Consider the following 23,861-nt stretch of genomic DNA (forward strand, 5'->3'; position numbering starts at 1 on the left):
TCTATAATTGTTTTTAAATTCAGTTACTTAATATTTTGAGATTTCTATATTTATTTTTATATTTGAAATGGGCCTATACTTTTCTCATGGACACTCAGAATGTGTGTTCTATGCACTTGACGGTAAATCTTGACTTTTTCAATGGTTGATGTTCATGGTCTTACCTATCATCTTTATGTTGATGGCTACATTTTTATCCCCAAACTTCAAATTTGTACATTTACCTGTGGTAAACATATCTAAATACTTCAAAAATACTGAATTTATTCTCCCCCACCCCCCACCCCCAAACCTGTTACTTGTATATTTTTTATTTCAGGTAATGACACTGTCATCTACTAAGTCCTATAAGGCAGAGATTAGTGATCGTCCTAGACTATTCCTCACTCCTCTCATCCAGGACCCACCTGTTTTTCACCTCTTAAGTTTAAAAACATTTTCCTCTCTGTCTCCTGCCTTAGGTTCTTAAATAGTCTCCCTGCTTTCTAACATCTCCCACTTATCAAAAATTCATCCTCTATAGTGCTGTTAGAATAAAAATTGGAAAATGCTACTTGAAACCTTCTGTGACCCTACAGCACCCAAAGACTAATGTCTAGTCTCCACAGGCTGGCACACATTGACACTCGTCTTTATTTCTAACCTCATACTCCACCAACTTCTGTGCTGTACTCTATTTTCCTGATATATACCACATTATTTCTCCTTTGGGAAGAGTTTTTTACATGCCTTACCTAATCGAATCCCGTTCATCCTCACTGGTGGCTCTTCCTGTTTCTTGACTAATTCTGGGACATCTTCCTGACCTCTAAACTAGTACCTGCCCCCCTCACCAACACACACACATTAACAGTTCTCTTCTCTAATCTCTTATTCCCAAAGTGATTGAATCCTGCTTCATGGTTTTAAATATCATACAGATGCTGATGGTTTCAAAATTACACCTCCAGCTCAGACCCCTCTCCTGAACCTCAAGATAATGTATCCAACTGCCTCTTCAGCACTGTCAGCTGGATATACGTCTCACTTCCAAAAGTCAACTCCTGATTTTTCCTTCCCAGACTTGTTCTTCACTGTCTTCCTAATCTCCTTAAATGACAGCCCCATTCTTCCAGTTACTCAGTTGAATAACCATGGATTCACCCCAACTACTCTCTGTTTTTTCACACCCTACATCCAATTCATCCAATGAATCCTGTTGGTTCAACTTTTGGAATATATCCAGAACGTGAATACTTACCATTTCCTTCAGCATTACTCCGGCCCAAACTGCCATCACCTCTTGCCTGGATTATTGCCTTAGCTTCCTAATCAGTCTCCCTGCTTGTGTCATGTGCTTCCTCTCCTAATCTTCCAGGATAAGTCTTTTAAAATCTATACCAGATCAAATCACTCCTGTGCTTAAAACCCAACTCCAAAGGTTCCCACCTCACTTGGAGTAAAATCCAAATTTCTTACAATGGCCCATGATCTGGCCCCTGCTCCCTGCTGCTACTCTGACCTCACTTTCTACTTTTACTTTGCTGCCACTACTCTGGCCACTTCTCTATCCCCTGCACATGCTGCACGCTCCTCTGGTACCATTATCTGTCACTCTTATCTTTGCTCACACTGTACCACCCACACTATCTTCATTGTTTATCCTTAATGAAAGAAAAAAGTTTCATTTCAAATTAGGTTTTGTTGGTATCAGCATATGTTAAAATGGTCACATACTTTGTATCAACTTGCCTAGAACTTTTTAGTTTCAGCCTTAGAGCCTACAACTGCTTTTCCCTCTGCCTGGATCACTTTCTCCCCCAGATACCCTCATGGCTCCTTTCCTTTTCCTTTACATTTCTGTTCATAATGTAGCCTTATCAGAGGCCTTTATAGGACATCCTCTCTATACTGGTACCCATCTCCTATCCCACCACCCAAGGACTTCCCTGTGTAACTTTGTTATCTTGACTTATCTGTTTTTATGCCACTATCACCACCAAATGTATTTATTTGTCCCTCCACACCCCCATTAAAAAGCTTCACAAGATGGGACTTGGTCTGTTGATTGCTATATACACAGCACCCAAAGCAGGGCTTGGCACTTGACAGGTGTTCAATAAAGGTATGTTGCATGAATGAGCACTTTCTATCTCGTACATATTTTGTCAGAAGTGCTTAGCACTATCTCTTTAAAGGGTTTAGGTTTTTGGAATCCTGAAATGAGAGACTAGGGGCTTTCAGTTCTGTCTCTTCTTTATGCTGAGGAAATGAAACAAGTAAAAGTATTTGCTTGGGATGGGTAGAAGGGAAGAGAAAACTGACAGTTCATATTTCCAAAATATCATCACTCAAGGCAGTTCTTCTCATTTTCCCAGGCTTGTAACTTCTAAGGTAGAGAATGTTGGGGTATTTTTAGTTTTTTTTTTTTTTTTTTTTTTTTTTTTTTTTGTAAAAGCCAAAACGTTATTTCTGTGTGGAAATTTGAGGACTTTTATCATTTGATTTACTCTATCACCCCCAACCAACTTTGGCTCACTCCTTTGAAATTGTGTGAATCTTTGCAGTTTTCACAAGTTATATGGCTTTTAATCTTTTAATCCCTCTTACTCCTTTTCCCCTACTATGCTGAATCTGATTCAATAAAAGTTTACCTAGAAAAAAAGTTATCCAGTTAGGAGCCCTTAAACAGTGCTCAGTGTTTTTTCCAAATTAGGTTTTGTTAGTGACATATCTAAGGGTAACATGTCAGTGTAATCAACTTGTTTCAGTTTGTTCAGAACTTTCTGGGTTTGAGCCCTGAAAATTCTGCATCCCAGGAAACCCCTCAGTCCCCCTACATCATGATGTGTCAATCTCTTCTGTAATTTAAAATATTTGATATTTAAGCAAAATTGCAATTTAGGATATTCATTCAGTACATGTTTATTACCTACTCTGCGGCAAACAAAAATTAAGTCCTACTGTGATGGAGCTTACAATTCACATTAGGGGAGGAAAAAATAGAGCAGGGAGTAGGAAGTAGGCAAATAACACATGTGTAAGTTTCCAATCATTTTCATGGAGTGGAGTAATTCCACAGTAATAGAGAGGGCGTGGGTGTTGTTGCTCAGGAATGTGACAGCGATGTGACTACCTGGCTGAGACTGGAACGATGCGAAGGCAGCCAGGCAAAGCCCTGAACAATGAGAAAAGAACCCTGAAGCAGGTACATGTGTGTGCTACATAACGACATGTGTGAACTAACAAAGGGAAAAGTGGCAAGAACTGGAGTAAAAGAGTTGAAAGGAGGTAGATCACATTAGACCTTGCAGGCCCTGGGGAGGAATTTGGAATTTATTCTAAGTGCAATGAGAGGGTATTTAAGCAAATGAATAACATATACATATACATTTTCAAAAGACTACTTTTGTCCTTTTTAAAAAAATTTTTTAATGTTTATTTATTTTTGAGAGAGAGAGACAGAGCATGAGTGGGCAAGAGGCAGAGAGAGATCAAGATGCAGAATCTGAACTAGGCTCCAGCTCAGAGCCTGGCACAGGGCTTGAACTCAAGAACCGTGAGATCATGACCTGAGTTGAAGTTAGATGCTTAACCAACTGAGCCACCCAGGTGCCCCTACCTTTGTCCTATTTGGAGAATGGCCTTCAGGGGATAAGAGCAAAACAAGGAAGCCCACTCTGGAGACTATGGCAGCAATCGGGGAGGCAGATCGTGGTAGACTGGATTAGAGTAGTGGCAGTAGAGGTGGTGAGTGGCCATCCAATTCAGAGCACATATTCTGGAGACAGAACAGGCAAGACTTGACAGATTGGATGTGGGATATGAAAAGAGCCATTAAGAATGGTTCCTAGGGTTTTGCCTGATGGCAGGGTGGATTAAAATGTCATTAACTAAACTGGGGAAAAGTTAAGAAGTTAGTGGAGCAAAAATTCAAGAGTTCTTTAAGACATGTATTTGTGAGATGCTTATTATGAATAACTAGAGACATCCAGCTGGAAGTTTGATATATGAGACTGGAACTCAAGAGAGAGGTCAGGGCTAAAAATATAAATTTAGGAGTCTTTGAGCTGGCATGGCATTTTAAAAGGTGAGACTGGACAAAGTGGAAAAGCTGGTTAGAGGAGAAAGGCCTGAGGCACTTTCCTATAAAGGCTGGAGAGTGGAGGAGGAACTGGGAATAAGAACAAAAAAGCAGAACAAAAACTTGAGAAGGAGTGGCTATGAAGGAAGAAGGAACACCCAAGGCATGTGCTGTCTCAGAAGCCAATCTAAAACAAATCATTTCAAGAAGAGAGTAGTCAAAGTAGATCAAATGTTACAAAGTAGATCAAATGGTCCAAGAAGATGAGGAGAGATGACCACTTTCCTTGGATTCTCTGGCATTGATTTTTAAAAAGTATAATCCTCGTATAAAATGAGTATTTTATACTCATATAAAAATGGTATAATACTCCTGTAAAATGCTCATAATACTTATATAAAAAATGATCCCACAGTTCCCTAAAGTTGCAACTGTCATTATTCAAAGTCGAATAAAAACTTTTTTATTTAATGAGGGATGATCATTTTTCAGAACAAAATAATATGAATATAGCCTGGAATAGGAACTGGATGGGAAAAAAGCTGAACAGAGAAAAATACTAAGATGACTCATATATCTAAATGAAGGTGGTAATCAAGGTGCTAAGAAGTTATGTTATAAAGGGAAGAGAGAGGGGCACCTGGGTGGCTCAGTCAGTTAAGCATCCACTCTTGATTTTGGCTTAGGTCATGATCTCACGGTCTGGGAGTTGGAGCCTTGAATCAGGCTCTGCACTGACAGTGTGGAGCCTGCTTAAAATTCTCTCTCCCTCTCTCTCTGCCTCTCCCCTACTCATGCACTCTCTCTCTCTCAAAATAAATAAATAAACTTAAAAAAAAAAGGCAAGGGACAAGTTGGGAAAATACAAACATTTACAAATAACATACAAATATAATATACAAAAAGATTAATATTTATATATATAAAAGAGCTAACAAATTAATAATGGACAACTATCCCAATAGAAAAGTGAACAAAGGATATATAGATAGGAAATTCATAAAAGAAACACAAATATCCAATAAGGATAATTTAAGATATACACTAATATTATGAAGAAACAAACAACTACAACCTTGCTATTCAAGGAAATTACTTGTATCTAAAGCATTATTCCATTATTGAAAAATAATGGTGGGGCACCTGGGTGGTTCAGTTGGGTAAGCCTCTGACTTCAGCTCAGATCATGATCTCGAGGTTTGTGAGTTCGAGTCCCACATCAGGCTTTGTGCTGATGGCTCAGAGCCTGGAGCCTGCTTCGGATTCTGTGTCTCCCTCTCTCTCTCTGTTCCTACCCCACTTGCTCTCTCTCTCTCTCTCAAAAATAAACATTAAAAAATAATTTAAAAAATAATGGTAATTTTTTTAACTTTATTTTTTATTTTTTAAAATTTACATCCAAATTAGTTAGCATATAGTGAAGCAATGATTTCGGGAGTAGATTCCTTAATGCCCCTTACCCATTTAGCCCATTCCCCCCTCCCACAACCCCTCCAACAACCCTCAGTTTGTTCTCCATATTTATGAGTCTCTTCTGTTTTGTCCCCCTCCCTGTTTTTATATTATCTTTGTTTCCCTTCCCTTATGTTCATGTTTTGTCTCTTAAAGTCCTCATATGAGTGAAGTCATATGATTTTTGTCTTTCTCTATTTTCACTTAGCATAATACCTTCCAGTTCCATCCACGTAGTTGCAAATGGCAAGATTTCATTCTTTTTGATTGCTGAGTAATACTTCATTGTATATATATATACCACATCTTCTTTATCCATTCATCCATCGATGGACATTTGGGCTCTTTCCATACTTGGGCTATTGTGGATAGTGCTGCTATAAACATGAGGGTGCATGTGTCCCTTTGAAACAGCACACCTGTATCCCTTGGATAAATGCCTAGTAGTGCAATTGCTGGGTTGTAGGGTTCTATTTTTAGGTTTTTTAAACATTTTTTTTTAACGTTTATTTATTTTTGAGACAGAGAGAGAAAGAGCATGAACGGGGGAGGGGCAGAGAGAGAGGGAGACACAGAACTAGAAGCAGGCTCCAGGCTCTGAGCCATCAGCCCAGAGCCCGACGCAGGGCTCAAACTCACGGTCCGTGAGATCGTGACCTGAGCTGAAGTCGGACGCTTAACTGACAGGCGCCCCTATTTTTAGTTTTTTGAGGAACCTCCATACTGTTTTCCAGAGTGGCTGCACCAGCTTGCGTTCCTACCAACAATGCAAAAGAGATCCTTTCTCTGCATCCTTGCCAACATCTGTTGCTGCCTGAGTTGTTAATGTTAGCCATTCTGACAGGTGTAAGGTGGTACCTCATTGTGCTTTTAATTTGTATTTCCCTGATGATAAGTGATGTTGAGCATTTTCTCATGTGTCAGTTAGCCATCTCATGTGTCAGTTGGAGAAGTGTCTATTCATGTCTTTTGCCCATTTCTTCACTGGATTCTTTGTTTTTTGGGTGTTGAGTTTGATAAGTTATTTATAGATTTTGGATACTAACCCTTTATCTGATATATCATTTGCAAATATCTTCTCCCATTCTATCGGTTGCCTTTTAGTTTTGCTGATTGTTTCCTTCACTGTGCAGAAGCTTTTTATTTTGATGAAGTCCCAATAGTTCATTTTTGCTTTTGTTTCCCTTGCCTCCAGAGAGAGACGTGTGAGTAAGAAGTTGCTGCGGGCAAGATCAAAGAGGGTTTTGCCTGCTTTCTCCTCGAGGATTTTGATGGTTTCCTGTCTTACATTGAGGTCTTTCATCCATTTTGAGTTTATTTTTCTATATGGTGTAAGAAAGTGGTCCAGGTTCATTCTTCTGCATGTTGCTGTCCAGTTTTCCAAGCACCACTTGCTGAAGAGACTGTCTTTATTCCACTGGATATTCTTTCCTGCTTTGTCAAAGATTAGTTGGCCATATGTTTGTGGGTCCATTTCTGGGTTCTCTCTTCTATTCCATTGATCTGAGTGTCTGAAATAATGGTAATTTTTAAAGGACTAGATTATAATACAAGAAGTATGTTCTAAAAAATTAATCGTGGTTAAGCTGGATGGTGAGATAATTGTTTATTTTCTTTTCTCCATTTATACATTTTCAAATATTTCTACAGCATCCATGTATTATTTTGTAATAAGCTTTTCATTTTATTTACATACAAAGCAATTGCCGGGAATTGGCAATTCAGTATGAACCCAAGAGAAACACCTGTGAAAATATTGATGTCACATATCCGTTTTTCAAGCAGAACTGTAAATTTCTCAGATACAGGTCATCATGGTTGGTTTTTTTTTTTCAAGATTTTATTTATTTTTTTAAATGTTCATTTTTGAGAGAGAGAGGGAGAGGAAGAGACAATGCAAGTGGGGAAGGGACGGAGGAACCAAAGCGAGTTCCTCGATGACAGCAGAGAGCCCTATGTGGGGCTCTAACTCACAAACCATGAGATTATGTCCTGAACCAAAGTCTGGCGCTTAACCGAGCCTCCCAGGCTCCCATTAAGATTTTATTTTTAAGTACTCTCTACACCCAACTTGGTGCTCCAACCCACAATCTCAAGATCAAGAGTGGCAACCCACAACCCCAAGATCAAGAGTAGCATGCTCCACCGACTGAGCCAGGTGTCCAGGTCATTATGTTTTAATGACATTTTCATTGCTCATTATCTAGGTTAAGCACTTCTCCGCATCCTACTGTTTTCTCTTTAGCCCCTACTGCAAAAGGCAGGGAAATAAGAAATAAAATACTCTGACATTGGCGGGCATATCTGTTAAAAGTTTACTATAGGAGGCTTCCCTATAATACGGCGTATTTTATTCTAGGTTCCCGCCTGCTCTCTAGTAGGGAACTCCACTGCAGTGCACTGGTACCATATTCTTACTGAAAGTTTTCACAAGTAAGTATGATGCCGGTGTTTGCCTCTTATCCTCGTGCATTCAATAACTATTATTGTGCACATACAATATGTGCACAAAAGTATCCTCGGTATGCTATCTCCCACCCGACTACCTGAGTTGACTTCACAAAGTCGGACTCCTTAGTTTTTCCCTTCTGGGGAGAGGATTCCAGAGAAACGTACTGGGAAAACAGACATTGTCTTGTTAAGAATCCAGGTCTTCCCACGGAAACCCCGTTACGAAACCAACCATCTCGCCCAGCTTTCTCTCTCAGATCTCCTGCGCCGGGTGGTTCCCGTCTCTCTCGCACCCAGCAAGAGCCGCGAGAGCCCCGCCCCGGCACCGCCCCCAGCGCGTGACGTCACCACGCGCGCCGCGCACCGCGCCCCCTGTCAGAGGCAGCCATTGTTCAGTAGGTCGCGCTGGCTTTGCCAGGGCTGGGTTGGTCCTGCCCCCCTCTCCAAGTCCCGGCCCCTCCTTAAAGCTGGGAGAGGGGGCCAGTCCGCGGCTTTGAGCACTCTGCGGTCCTCGGGTGCAGGCCACCATGAGCAAACGGAAGGCGCCACAGGAGACGCTCAACGGGGGAATCACGGACATGCTCACAGGTTAGCGCCGCGCCAGGCGCCGCTGGCTTTCTTCTCCTTTCTTCCTACCTCACTGCCTTCCCTTCCTTCTCTCCCGTCCCCACAGCCCTGTGGATGGGTCTGGCCCCTTGCAGCGGGTAGTCTTCCGTACGGATCTTCCTTCAGCGCCCATTGCTGGTGGCTGAATGTCAGTCCTCCAGGGGACTCCTGTGTCACTGGGCTGTCTTTGGCCTGGCCCGTGTAGAAGCGTAGGGTCACTGTCCCTTAAGAAGTTGTTACATCCCCTTCTGGAAAACTCAGTTTTCGTTTGTTTACTCGTGGTTCTTGTTGACCCGAGCCTCTTGTTGCCTTTGCAGAACTCGCAAACTTTGAGAAGAACGTGAACCAGGCAATCCACAAGTACAATGCTTACAGGTGGGACGGTGCAGCATTCTCTGGTAGCATGCATCCTGGGATGTGTGGCAGTTAACAGGGCTGAGGGGCCAGTGGATATTTGGACCATATGCAAGAGGAGAAAAAAGCAACAACTGAGGGTATTGACTCTGTGGTTGTACCTTAATACAATATTTCTGGGATAATTTGGGCAGAGCTCTGTAGGATCGTTTCTAATCGGTGTAGCTGATGTGTGTTTTCCCCATCATCAAATATGAATTGCTGAAAATGCAGTTTGATTTTAAGCCATAATGAAAGACAGTGTATGAGGTCTGTGCTATGAAATTCATGGAATCAGATCTTCATCTGGTTGGTGTTTGGCCGATCCTTGGATCCATTCTATCCTGTCCATCTCACCAGGACCCTTATCATAGCCCTTATTCCCACATCCAGTTACTTGTGCCCCTTAGCTCACAAACATGTCCTAAGTCCCTCAGCTCTTACAAGCAAAAACAAAACAGCCTTCTTAACTTCCCTCTACCCTCTAGCTAGCTCCTGTCTCTTTCCTCCACTTTACAGTTAAGCTTCTTGAATAATCCGTTTCTTGTCTGGATTTTCTCAGCCCTGGTCATTCATTATCTCACTGTGGTATAATTGTCATCCTGCCATTCCTCTGAAAATGCTGTCACCTACATCTCACCTTATTGAACTCTCACTGGCATCCACCGTTAGCTCATTGCATTCAAGTCTTAGCCTTGAATTCTGCGATGGCACTCCTGTCTGTTCTTTCACCTCCTGTATTCCAATGCTAGGAGTTCCCAGAGGTCTGTCCTTTTTTCTCATTTTCATACTTTCCCTGGCAGTCTTAACATTCTTGGCTTTGGATACTGGTTATGTCATTGACTCCAAATCTGTATCTCATTGACTTTTCTTCAGATTTTTAGGCTGCTATTACCTTTATCTCCACCCTTTCAAAATTAACCTCAGCTCTCTCCTTCCCTTCCCATTCAAAATTCAAAACTGATTATGCTTCTTACCTTATCTTTTATGACTTCCTGTTTAAAGTAATTGTTCTATCAAAAAAAAATAATTGTTCTATCATCCACACATTTGATGATCTAAAAATCAGAGATATTCAACCCTATATTTTATGTCGCACCAGGCTTCAGAGAGGAGATGTTTAGTTTTGAAGGAGCCTGTCAAGGGATAAGTGAAAGGAAGAATAGTCTAAGAAAGGAAACAATATGTGTCAAGGTATTGAGACCTGAGGAGTATGACATTTTCCAGGAAGTCAGTAGTTCAGTTTGCTTATGGAATATGGTTGGAATGAGGAAATCAGTCTGGAAAATCAGGTGATGCCTGCATGTATTTCCCTACCCAGATATACATTTCTCTTGATTGTGGCCAATATATTCTTTTGAAAATAGTTGTCTGATCCTGCCATTCTTCCAGAAGGCCTTTCAGGATTAATTCTTTTTCCCTTCAGGCTTTGCTCCATAATGCCAGTTGTCTGGTACTACTTGTCTTTACTGAAACAGTTCCCTCAACAAACTGTCCTCAACATACCTTTCCAGACTCATCATCAGTTACATGCTAATAGAGGTTGAAATCCAAATCTAAAGGTCTGTATGTATTAGAACAGAATGAAAAACCAAGGATGCAAAGACTACCTGGTATTTATGCTTTAGACTTAGATGTACTCTGGCTTTTTTATCAGCATCATTGCTAAACTATATTTAGCACTGAAATTACAGACAGGATACCATCGGTAAGCTCTCAGGGTGTGCCCAATATGTCACCAGATTATTGAGCTGGATGTGCGTGGAGATGGGCAAGAATCACAGGTCAGTGCTTTATGCAGAACTGAGATGAGAGCAATGAAAAAAAGAATATAACTAAAAGGACATGGCGGAATGCAGTTGGAATTTTAGGCCATGAATTTAAAAATAACCATCCATAAACCCCTTTGGTATCTAGTAGTCTAAATACCACCAGGTGGCACATTTTTATGAGAGTTACAAACAATTTCTGAAAACTAGCTTATCCCCAAAAGGAAAGGCTACTGGTCTGCTGAATCTCCCTAGTTTCACATATACAGTTAAAATTATGCTATCCTCAAATGTGAGGATTTTCAAAATACTTCTAAAAGATATGCAGGTGGTCTGTCATTTCATCTGAGTTTTTTAAGTTTGACACAGATGTGGAAAATTAGTTATTATGATAAAGTTTAAGCTAAATATTTGCTTGTATATGTGTTCCAGTTTAAGAAAAATTAAGACCTCCCTGGATTTGTAACTAACTGATTTCTTTTTTTTTTCCTCTTATAGAAAAGCAGCATCTGTGATTGCAAAGTACCCACACAAAATAAAGAGTGGAGCAGAAGCTAAGAAGTTGGTAAGTTTAGTGAGCAAGCTGATTGTAGAGTTCACATATGTACAAATTTGATGGGTTCCACTGGAAAATTAAATTTGCCTCTCCAAAGCTTCCTTGATCCACATACGCAGATTTCACTGCTCCTGATTTCTTGGAATAATATTAATGCTATATCAGTCATACTGTTTCATTGTCAAAGTGTGGAGGGTGTAGATTGAAATTCTGCTTTAAATATATGTAATTATAATTTTTTTCTATACCCTGCCATATACATATGTATTCACACTGAATTTCAGCTTGAGGATTAGTCCTCAAGAATATAGAATATACACTAGGAAAGTCTACATGTTCTCTTTCTTTTTTTTTTTTTTTAATGTTTATTTAATTTTTTTGAGAGAAAGTGACAGAGCAGGAGTGGGGGAGGAGCAGAGAGAGAGAGACACACACACAGAATCTGAAGCAGGCTCCAGGCTTCGAGCTGTCAGCACAGAGCTGACGCAGGGCTCGAACCCACAAACCACGAGACCATGACCTGAGCTGATGTCGGCCGTTTAACCGACTGAGCCACCCAGGTGCCCCTGATAGGTTGTTTTCTTTCATCTAAATCTCACTAAAAGATTCTAAGTTCCTGAAAATTGAGGACCATATTTTAATTCATCTTTTGTTAAAGATGTCAAACTGACGTGGCTTTTGATTGGTCTAAGTCCTGACAGTTATCACCTTCTTTTGTTATTCTTTACCCATTTGTGTTCACAAAAGTCCTCTAGAATTTAGGTTATCAATATTTGATTTTCCTTAATTTTCTCATGAGAGCCTTCAAAATATGAGCCATAACTGTCCTGTATTTTCACCTTTCAGAGTCGTGAAATTACCATAAATCTTGTACATCTTATGATTGAGTGACAGATTATCCACATTAATCATGTGCCACATCTTCATCTTGAATTAATTACTCAATACTAATCATGTCCTGGTGTATAGGTTTTAAATCTTTTGTATCAATAGACAGTTCTCAACTTCAGTATATCCTCCCCAAATAGACTAGCCAAGGAAGTTATAAATACATTGGACTTTAATTCTGAGTTTCTTTCCTGGTGAACTGACCCAGTGTTAACCTCAGGAGCCACTTCTGCTTGCATTCTGTTCCCCTTTTATCACTATTGACTTTCCTTTTTTATGTTAATTACCTGCTCATTTATTAGATTCAAACTTTTGACAAGCTTTAATGCACTTCATCCCAAATCTGAGCTTATGGTATATCTCTAAAAAAAAAACCCACAAAAGTATCCAAAATTCCTTTTACATGAGACTGGACTTAATATGAAAATCACATAGGGGCGCCTGGGTGGCTCAGTTGGTTAAGTGTCTGACTTCAGCTCAGGTCATGATCTCATGGTTCGTGAGTTCAAGCCCTGTGTCACGCTCTGTGCTGACAGCTCAGAGCCTGGAGCTTGCTTCAGATTCTGTCTCTCTCTCCCTCCCCCACTCATGCGTGTGTGTGTGTGTGTGTGTGTGTGTGCGCTCTCAAAAAAATAAACATTAGATAGAAAATATGAATATCACATCATTATTCCTTTTCACTATTATATTAAAAATCACCAACCTACTCTTTGGCACATATGAGTGCTTCTCAGTAATTCTAGAAGTCTGATATTTCCAGAATGAGTGTTTGCCTCTTAATCCTTAATGTTAGGTATAGGAAATAGCCTAGGCTTAAATTGCTTCAGGTCAGTATGTGTCTTCTGATAAAGAAAATGAGAAACCTGAGCAGTTTCCATTTTCTAGTCTGTTCTGCTTCCTAAATCTTGTTCATTTCTCTCTGGTAATTGCTGTTTTCAGAACTTGAATATGTGTTCAGTAGTCCTGGAACACTTATTAAGCATTAAATAAATCAAGAATATGGAAGGGTATATGTAGGGCTAAGAGACAATAGGAAATAACTGGCACACATGTTGTGCACTTGAACATTTAACTTAAAAGGACCAATACCACCAAGAGTGAGCACTAATGTAAACTGTGGGCTTTGATGATGATGTTTCAATGTAGGTTCATCAGTTATAATAAAGGTAGCGTTGTGGTGGGGGATGTTGATAGTTGTGGAGGCTATGTGTGTGTGGGGGCTGAGGGTATGCGGGAACTCCGTACTTAGTGATCAATTTTGCCATGAACCTGTAACTACTGTAAAAACTTATTTAAAGGGAAAAAATAAAAGAAAAAAACATGAAAAAAGTGTTCAACTTGACCAATAATCAGAGTTGCAAATTAAAACAAGATGCTGTATGGTGTTATCAAACTATCAAATATAATGTACAGTATGGATAAAGATGTGGAAAAAGACATACAGTTACTAATGATGGAAATCTTGGTTATTTACAGCTTTTCTGAAGGATAATTTGGCAGAATGTTGGCAAAATGCCTATCTCCTTTGTCCCAACAATTTTACTTTGAGGAATTTATCCTGAGGAAACCAGTAGAGATAGATGTATGTAAGCATCATTTGTTCTGCACCTGTATGCCACGTATTCTCCTGGTGCTTCAGGTGAAGCAGTAAAAAGACATGATCTCTGCTCTCATGGGGCTTATGTTCTAGAGCCGTGCTGTCCATCACAATAACCATGAGCTGCATTTGGCTAGTGAGCTCTTGAAGTGTGGCTAATGTGACTCAGGGATTGCATTTTTTCATTTTAATCATGTAAACTTAGATCGTCTCATGTGGCCGGTGGCTACCATGTTGAACTATACAGTTCTAGAGCAGTGGTTCTCAGTGTGGTACGTAGACCAGCAGCAGCATCACTACCTGGGAACTTGTTAGAAATGCAACCTACTGGGGGAGCTGGCTGACTTAGTTGGTAGAGCTTGTCAGTGTTGTGAGTTTAAGCCCCACGTTAGATGTAGAGTTTACTTTAAAAGGAAGGAAGGGGGGCGCCTGGGTGGCTCAGTCGGCTAAGCCTCCGACTTCGGCTCAGGTCACGATCTCACTGTCTGTGGGTTCGAGCCCCGCGTCGGGCTCTGTGCTGACAGCTCAGAGCCTGGAGCCTGTTTCAGATTCTGTGTCTCCCTCTCTCTGACCCTCCCCCGTTCATGCTCTGTCTCTCTCTGTCTCAAAAATAAATAAACGTTAAAAAAAAAAAATTTAAAAAAAAAAAAAAAAAAAAAAGGAAGGAAGGAAGGAGAAAGAAAGAAAGAAAGAAAGAAGAAAGAAAAGAAAAGAAAAGAAAAGAAAAAGAAACAAGGGAAGGGGAGAGAAGGGAAACCTTTTAAGTCAGAAACTCTAGGGTGAGATTGGCTTTCTGTGTTTTACTGCATCCCCAAGGTGATGATAATGTATGTAAAAGCTTAAGAACCTCTGCTCTAGAGGAAATTCATGACATGGTTATATCAAAGTTTGTGAACTATCTAAATGTTTACCTGTAGGGTATTTGTTAAGTAAATTATGATACATTTGTACAGTGATATACTATGCAGCCATTAAAGATACTGATGTTGTATTTATATATTGACATGGAGATTTGTTCATGATCTGTTTTTAAGAAAATACAAAGCAGTATGATTCTGTTTTTGTAAGAAAACTGTGTGTGTATGTGTGTGTGTGTATATATATATATATATATATGCACATATATGCACATATAACTCTGCTTATGTATATAAGCAGAGAAGGCTATGTAGCAGATGTTAGGTTATGAGATTACAATTTATTTTAATTTTCAGGGTGATGAAATTAGCAAGTGATTTTAATATTTTTCTTTTTGCAATTCTATTTCTCTTTTCTACAACAAAAATTAATTTAAAAAATAAGTCATTTAGAATTGTTTTATTAGGACTTCTCTTTTGTCAGTCATTTAAGGATTTTGTTGGGAGAATATATTTTCACCATGACTCAATTTTCTGTGTCTTTGGTTTTAAAACTGGTCATGTGATGATCATTTTTTTCATTTCCCATTTTTTACTTTATCTTTGAGTGATTTGGTAAGCATTATATTTATATGAGTTTTATATTTTTAATTTTCTATTAGCCTGGTGTAGGAACAAAAATTGCTGAAAAGATTGATGAATTTTTAGCGACTGGAAAATTGCGTAAGCTGGAAAAGGTAAAATTTTAACTTGTTTGCTTATTTGATTATAGTGTATGCTTTTGTTTTTGTTTTTTTTTTTTTAGTGTTTTTTTTATTTCAAGAGAAGGAGAGCAAGCACGAGTGGGGGAGGGAGAGAGAGGGAGAGAGAAAATCCCAAGCAGACTCCATGCTATTAGCATATTAGCACTAATATTTAGTGCTAATTAGTGCTAATTTAGTGCTATATTAGTGCTAATAGCACTCCATGCTATTAGAGTCCAATGCAGGGCTCAGTCTCACTATTTGTGAGATTATGACCTGAGCTGAAATCAAGATTTGGACACTTAATGGACTGAGCCACCAGGTGCCCCTCTAGTGTCTGTCTTTAGGGCAACTATCATGTAGCATCATTGCAGGGTGACTGATGTCATTCACCTGGTGACATGGAGAAGAAAAAGAGAGGAGTGGAGTTTATGGCTTTAAGTGTTCTATTTTTTTAATTTGAATATTGTTCCCCTAAGATGATAATTGTTCACTTATTTTATGTGTCCTTTATTTTTAAAAAATATGTTTTTTGGGGTGCCTGGGTGGCTGTCTTTGGGCATCTGACTTTGGCTCAGGTCATGATCTCGCAGTTTGTGAGTTCGAGCCCCACGTTGGGCTCTGTGCTGACAGCTCAGCCTGGAGCTTGCTTTGGATTCTTCTGTGTCTCCCTCTCTCCCTCTCACTTCTCCCCCACTCATGTTCTGTTTCTCTCTTTCTCACAAAAATGTTTTTATTTTTAATATTTACTTATTTTTGAGAGAGAGACAGAGAAACAGAGCGCAAGTAGGGGAGGGGCAGAGAGAGAGGAAGACACAGAATCCAAAGCAAGCTCCAGGCTCTGAGCTGTCAGCACAAAGCCCAACGCAGGGCTCAAAATCATGACTCGTGAGATTATCACCTGAGCCGAAGTCGGACACTTAACCAACTGAGCCACCCAGGTGCCCCTTTCTATATGTCCTTTAAGAGACTGTTAGCAGCTGTATTATAATTAGCTCCTCGTATCATTCAGAAGGTAGGTTATAAACTTTGATAAAAGATTGTTATATTTTAGAATTTCTATTCTTAAGCTCTTTAAAGCATTTTTATGATTTTATTTCACCCTGGTGATAGTAACTATACCACTTATGGTCTTTTATGAATAAGCCTTTTAAAAGTATTGGATAAATGAGAGATGAAATATCTTCATTTGCTTTGTTATTCATCTATAACCACTGAGGTTATTTGCGAATACTTTTGTATGGTTTTACAAACAAATGTAAATGGCTCCTCAGGTCTCTTAGCAGACTGGTATATTTCCAATAAGATCATTTGAGTCCTCAGAGCATTCCAAAATCATTATTAGACTTTTTTTTTTTTTTCTTAAAGATTCGGCAGGATGATACGAGTTCATCTATCAATTTCCTGACTCGAGTTAGTGGCATCGGGTAAGAAGTATTTTTTAAGTAGACACAGTAGTAGGGTTGGTTTTATTTTTTATGTAAGACAGAATAAGTATATTCTGTTTCCCTTCAAAACCTGTACCTTGCCATCTCTGTGTCTTTGTCCATATAGTTCACTCTTCCATATCTTATATGTCTGAGGCTGGTTCTTCAGGTGCTACCTCTCCTTTCAAAGTCCATCCAAGGCAAGTGTTACCTCCTTCATAAAACCAGTTTGATTCCCCAGTCAGATATAATCTCCTTCTTCTAACCTCCACCTACATCTCTGTGTACATCTTATCACTCCCTCCAGATTATGCCTCTTTTGCCTCTCTGAGCATGATATTTATCTTAAGCATTTAAACTTTTTTTCCATAGCACCTAACATAGTACCTTATAAATTTGGGACAAGCATCCAAGTCCAAGCATTTTTTAATGAAGGAATCTCTATCTTAAAATTTGAGTTAGCACCAAAGGGGGCTTCTTTGACACTTCTTGGCAACATAAAGATTAACATTAAAACATTAAGGTTGTGGGGCACTTGGCTGGCTCAGTTGGTGGAGCATGTGACTCTTCATCTCAAGGTGTGAGTTTGAGCCCCACATTGGGTGTAGAGATTACTTAAAAAATAAAATATTTATTTATTTAAATCCAAGTTAGTTAACAAAGTATAGTATTGGTTTCAGGAGTAGAACTCAGTGATTCATCACGTACATATAACACCCAGCACTCATCCCAAGTGCCCTCCTTAATGTCCATCACCCATTTAGCCCATTCCCTACCCACCTCCAGCAACCCTTAGTTTGTTCTCTGTCTTTAAGAGTTTCTTATGGTTTGCTTCCCTTTTTGTTTTTATCTTACTTTTCCTTCCCTTCCCCTATGTTAATATTGTGTTTCTTGAATTCCACGAGTGAAATCATATGGTACTTGTCTTTCTCTGCCTGACTTATTTCACTTAGCATAATACACTGTAGTTCCAGCCACATTTTTGCAAATGTCAAGATATGCCAGTCTTTAAAATCTAAGATCTTTTTGTTTGTATTTTAATTTTTGTTTAACATTTATTTTTGAGAGAGAGACAGAGCATGAGTAGGGGAGGAGCAGAGAGAGGGAGACACAGAATCCAAAGCAGGTTCCAGGCTCTGAGCTGTCAGCACAGAACCTGATGCAAGGCTCAAACTCACAAACTGGGAGATCATGACCTGAGCTGAAGTTGGATGCTTACCCAAGTGAGCCACCCAGGCTCCCCTAAAAACTAAAATCTTAAAAAACAAACAAACAGAGGTGCCTGGGTGGCTCAATCGGTTAAGTGGCCGATTCGGCTCAGGTCATGATCTCGCAGTCCGTAAGTTCAAGCCCCGCATCGGGCTCTGTGCTGATAGATCGGAGCCTGGAGCCTGCTACTGTTTCTGTGTCTCCCTTTCTCTCTGCCCCTCCCCTGTTCGCGCTCTGTCTCTCTCTGCCTTTCAAAAATGAATAAATGTTAAAAAAATTAAAAACAACAACAACAAAAACCACTAAGGCTATACTGCTTTGCTTAAGCCGCATCTTTATGGAATGAGGCATTCTTTTAGATATGTGAGTGTTCCTTTAAATAGCCACATTTTGATGAAAGTTATTGTAAAATATATTAAATTCTTAAACTCAGTACTGAAAATGAACATGACTCCTCAGGGACTTCGGGCCTTTCTAAAGTATTAGAAGTTGTTTTAAAGAGCATCTGTGTTATTATTATCTTCTTTTTCTAGGGAAAAACACTGAATATTGCAAGTGGGGTAACTGGCAAAGTCAGAATTAGAACCCATGTTTCCGGACTCCCAATTCAGTTCTACTTGTTATGTGCCATATTGCCTTTCTGCTATGAATATCTGTTTCTGTGTCTCTACAAATACTCTTTGTCATTAAAATTTTAGTTTAAATACCATTTCAGAGACCTTCCTTTGCTACCCAATCTAAAGTAGGACCCAGCCACTCGTCACTTTTCCGTATTTTAATTCATTTACCTGATACTTTAAAAATTTGTTTATATACCTATTTATTTTCTCTCTCTCCCCACTGGAATGTAAGTAGGTAGGTAAGACCAAGGTGCTTATTTGTCTTATTCTTGCTGTATTTTCAGCACCTAGAAGAGTATCTGGCACATAATAGGCCCTCAGTTAATCGTTTGAATGAAAGAACTGTTTTCCTATTTGTATGTCTGTCTGATGAATAAGGTATATGTGTACTATAGCACCTAGCTGCTTAGATGTCTGTTTCATATCCAGGTTCATGATTGTATTCCTAGATTGAGACTTCAGGAATTCTTCTCTTTGGATAAAATCACACCACATTTTAACAGGTCTTGTTTATTTCCACAGTAACTCTTCATGTTTGACAAGAGAAGACATACTTGGTTATTTGTTATTAAGGGGTCCTGAGTTTCACTTGATATTTAGATAATGCTTTTCTTTTTTTGTAGTCCATCTGCTGCAAGGAAGTTTGTAGATGAAGGGATTAAAACATTAGAAGGTGAGTATGTACAATAGGTCACCAGTCCCAGGTCACATATGCTCCTGAAGGATGGTTAATGCTCTAGCAAACTAGAACTTGAAAAACCTTTTCTCAACTAGTAAATAGGAATGGTAAGAGTTTCATTTTAACTCTATAGCAGAGAGTAGATGTAAAATAGAGCTTTTATTCCTATATTAAACTTGTTTAGGTTTATAACTCAGAAGAGGAAGTGGCTTCTTTATTTAAATGCAGTGATTTCATTTGTAGATTTTGAAACAATTTAAATTGCCTTTTGTTTCTCTAGTGAAATTTTAGACAACAGAATCCTACGCATTCAGCCTTAAAAGCAAAGTGATATACATGGAGAAAGATTCTGTAAGAGGCTTGCAATACTTACTGAAGGAATTTTTGATTTCAAAGAAGTGATAAAAATAGAGCCTAAATCAAGTAATTATAAACATATTCCTTAAACCTAGTATAGTAATCCTTTGAATATAATTTATTTCTTCATACTTTTTAAAGGGTGTATACTATATATAGATAGATTTATTACAGTATATTTATTATAGTATGTATGTACAGTATACAGTATAGATAGATTTATTACAGCATTTGGGGTTTAATATTTGTGGATTCAATTATCTGCAAGCAACCGAAATGATTAGGTGGACAGGTTCTAGAGATGAACCTGGGTTTGAATCCATTCTCCACCACTTTATTAGAATGGATGATCATGGTGCTTTGGTTTCTTAGCTGCAAAATGCTATCATAATTTCTACCTCATATGATTTAAAGCAGTAATGTATGAAAAGCACTTAGTGCACAGTTCTTGGTACGTAGTAAGTACTTAAAAGTGGTAACTGACTCTCAAGAGGCATGATTAATTAGTAATACTGCAAAGTTAAGAATTTGTGTGAGTCACATAGCAAGAGAATGAACTCTACTATATCTGCATCTCAGAGAGGGTTTGGGCTCTTCTGCCTGTGGCATATTTGGTTTATCTGAGTGAAATATTGGTTAAAGTGGTCAAGAATTTGTTTTTAAACAGAAGTTGCATCCCTTGGGAGTGTCAGAGATCATCTATAATGGTTTTTACAGTATTTCACCATTCACAGATATGTACTATGATAACTGTCAACATCTATATCCTTACATATTACAAATTCATTAGTTCCATTGCATTTTCAGTGTTTACTATGTACACAGAACTATGACAAATATTAAGTGCTCCATGTATTATAAAGATTTTTATTTTTCTCCATTTTGTATCTCCAGAGAGAATCTATGATTGTGAATATAAGGGTGACTGTAGAAATTGCTTTGGAAGCATACTTATCTTGCTGTTTCTTTAACAAGGCTTACTCCTGTACTTATGCCCAGTAAAGGAACATCACTTCTAGATTTCAGATATGATATGACAGCTTTTTAATCAAAATAATGAAGATAACACTTTTCCTTTCAACAGGATTTCAGCCACAGTGCCTATACAAGTTACTATTCAATAAATACTAGTTGAATGAAGGAGTAAATGAACAAATAACGTAGTCCTAAAACATTCAGAAGTTGTGGCTACTACTGCTGCTATGAACCATAAATTAAGCAATATAGGTTCTTATAAGGCTGCTTTTTGCTATAGTCAGTGAAGTGTGGTATGATCCTGGCATGTTTAATCTATTATTCTGTGTAACTATAATTGAAATTTTGATTCAGTAAATAAAAATCATGAAATTAACTGTTAGATTTTACTACATTGATTTGAAGAAACTTTTATCTAGTTCTTAATATCAGAATTTTTTTATCTTTTCAAAGTCGTTTCAGTGTATTTTCCTGGTAGTTCTTTGTAAAAAGGATCACTAAATTTAGCGACTTTCTTCCCAAGAATGTTTAAATTAGCACCTCAACTTTATATGTCTTCTATACAGATCTCAGGAAACATGAAGATAAGTTGAACCATCATCAGCGAATTGGGCTGAAGTAAGATAGCAAATTTTCTTTTATTTTGACACTTAAGATGTAAAAGTAAAATTTTTTTATAGCCATTCTTCTTCCATACACCATAATAATTCTTCAAACTTAGCTAAACACAATCATTTTTCTATTTCAGGAATACTAAGATTTGTTGCAGCTTTTGTAGAGAATATGCCTGTTTTCACACATCTTGTTATTGCCTTCTAGTTTGCTTTCTTGTGTTGAGTGTTTCCCCCATGCTCTTGACTTCAGGGAGGAACTTCCTCTTAAAATACATAGGACTGAGTGCATCAGTCAGTTAGCAGGTGTTTATTTTGTGCTTAACTATTGTAGAAAGCATTGTGTCAGGTCTGGGGTAAGGATATAAATAGGATCAGTGTAGCTCTTAAGAAGTTTAGAGTCTGCCCAAGAAGCTAGGACGTGAGTATGGAATGCTAAATTAAAAAAAGAAAAAGATAAAAACCCAAAGACCTAAATAATGGTGTAGGAATAACTAGTAGGAATGTTGTATATCAGCATCAGTAATTATTTTGTGTGCTGGATACAATCTGGAATCCCTTTTGTAATGCATAGAACATAAGCAGGTCTCACTTCCTGTCTTACATAGTCTTGTTGGCAGGTTAGCCCTGTTGATGCCTCACCATAATCCTCTAAACTCACACTGCTCTTCTAAGACTCTGAGCTGGTCAGAAACCAGGATGGTGTAGTCCTCCCTTTCCTTGCATTTACTTAACAGAGATCTTCTGAAGAACTTGGTTGTTGTGAGAGGTGGTTTTGAGCAGGTGCTTTATCAGTTTTAGATGTTATTTCATACTGAGATATTCTTGTAACAGCTTTATTGAAATATAATTCAGATACCATACAATTCATCCTTTTATAAAGTATACAGTTCAGTGGTTTTTAGTATATCCATGGAATTGTGCAACCATAACGACAGTTGATTTTAGAACATCTTTGTTATATCCCAAAAAGAACCCATACCTATTGGCATTTACTCCCCATTTCTCTCTACCTGCCCTCTGTCTCCACCCACCCCCCCCTCCACCCCCACCCCCTCTCTGACAATCATTAATATACTTTCTGTCAATATAGATTTGCCTTTTCTGGTCGTTTCATATAAATGAAATCATACAGTATGTGATCTTTTGTGAATGCCTTCTTTCACATAGCATAATGTTATCTGGATTCATAGGATAATGTTTTAAAATATGATAATTTTGCAGGATTTAAGAGCAATAAACTGTAACCCCGTGACTTACACACAAAGTGGAGGGAGCAGTCCACTTTGGAAATATACTAACTTACTCTTGGTATAGGAAGTGTGAAGTTTATTTAAATATATTTACTTACTCTTGGTATAGGAATGTGAAGTTTATTTAAAAGAAGTTTAGATGGAGTATCTGGAATAGCATAAAGAATGACACTTAAAAATTTTAGTCTAAGTTAAGAAACAAACTTACCCTTACCCCCCATTTTTACTGTTATCTTCTTACTAAGTGCTAGTCTTGATTTTTGAATGATGTACTGGGATAAGGACACTTGATATGGTAGGCAGTTTATTTTTTAAGACGATTTAAATTTCACAAAAATCGTTTGTCTGCTTATTCTGTCTTTATAGATATTTTGAGGACTTTGAGAAAAGAATTCCTCGTGAAGAGATGTTACAAATGCAAGTAAGCGTGTGCTGAATTGTATTCTTTGATTAGAATTGACAATGTCACTTGTTGAAAAGCCATTTTTAGAATACTGACTTAATTTTTTTTCTATTAGGATATTGTACTAAATGAAGTTAAAAAAGTGGATTCTGAATACATTGCTACAGTCTGTGGCAGTTTCAGAAGAGGTAACATACTTCCTGATCTTAGGTTATTCATGCCTTGATATTATAATTGCCTAATGTATACCAAAAAAAAATGGAACAAAGAGAGGTAATTTCTGTTACTTTATAGATATACTAAGATCCAGTAGAGTATTATCTAAGTTTATTTGTTTATAGATAGGAATATGTATTAAAAATTAGAGAAAATTCATCCTTATTTTATTATAGGATGATATTTTAATGACTAGCTTTAACAAATTTTATAAAATAATTTTATATATATTAAGAGCTTAAGAGCAATTGACTACATGCTAGTAAAGCTGTGGGAAGGTGGTGGTGTTTTTTTTTTTAACTTTTTTTATTTTCTAAGTTTTCTGTAACGAATCTAAAAATACTGTCTCTGAAGCACTAGTTCCAAACCAGTTCTCACAACAACCAGGTCCTTCAGATGATCTCATTCTGTGTGAATGTGAGCAAAGTGGGAACCAAGAGAATCCTGGTTTCTTACTGGCTCAGAATATGGAAGGGTAATATAAATTTTAAAATATTAACTTTAAAAATTGTAATACCAAAACTTGATTTAAAACTTTTGGAATAGTTATCTGACTGAATCCCTGGCCACCTTTGGAGTATTGCTTAAGCAGTAGGTAATGAGCTACCACAAATTCTCAGGGTAGCTGCTTTAAGAATCTGGAGCTGGGAGAGGAAAGTGACACATCAATAATTGTCGATAAGTAGAAAGAACATGGGACTGGGACCAAAAGACTTGGGCCCTGAGGCCAAATCTA

At 38.2% G+C, this 23,861-nt stretch overlaps 1 protein-coding gene across 1 annotated transcript in view; it reads left to right on the top strand.

Annotated features, from left to right (window-relative positions):
* The first annotated feature begins 8,384 nt into the window (after positions 1–8,384).
* Positions 8,385–23,861, top strand: part of POLB (DNA polymerase beta) — a 30,012-nt gene continuing 14,535 nt past the window's right edge. The window contains exons 1-9 of the mRNA XM_060653451.3: positions 8,385–8,554; positions 8,890–8,947; positions 11,233–11,299; positions 15,295–15,369; positions 16,744–16,802; positions 19,255–19,304; positions 21,209–21,260; positions 22,873–22,927; positions 23,025–23,097. Of these exons, the coding sequence (XP_060509434.2) occupies positions 8,494–8,554; positions 8,890–8,947; positions 11,233–11,299; positions 15,295–15,369; positions 16,744–16,802; positions 19,255–19,304; positions 21,209–21,260; positions 22,873–22,927; positions 23,025–23,097 (550 nt within the window). The 5' untranslated portion in view covers positions 8,385–8,493. The remainder of the gene's footprint in view (positions 8,555–8,889; positions 8,948–11,232; positions 11,300–15,294; positions 15,370–16,743; positions 16,803–19,254; positions 19,305–21,208; positions 21,261–22,872; positions 22,928–23,024; positions 23,098–23,861) is intronic.

Source organism: Panthera onca, chromosome B1 (genome assembly GCF_046562875.1).
Source record: "Panthera onca isolate mPanOnc1 chromosome B1, mPanOnc1 haplotype 2, whole genome shotgun sequence".
NCBI lineage: Eukaryota > Metazoa > Chordata > Mammalia > Carnivora > Felidae > Panthera > Panthera onca.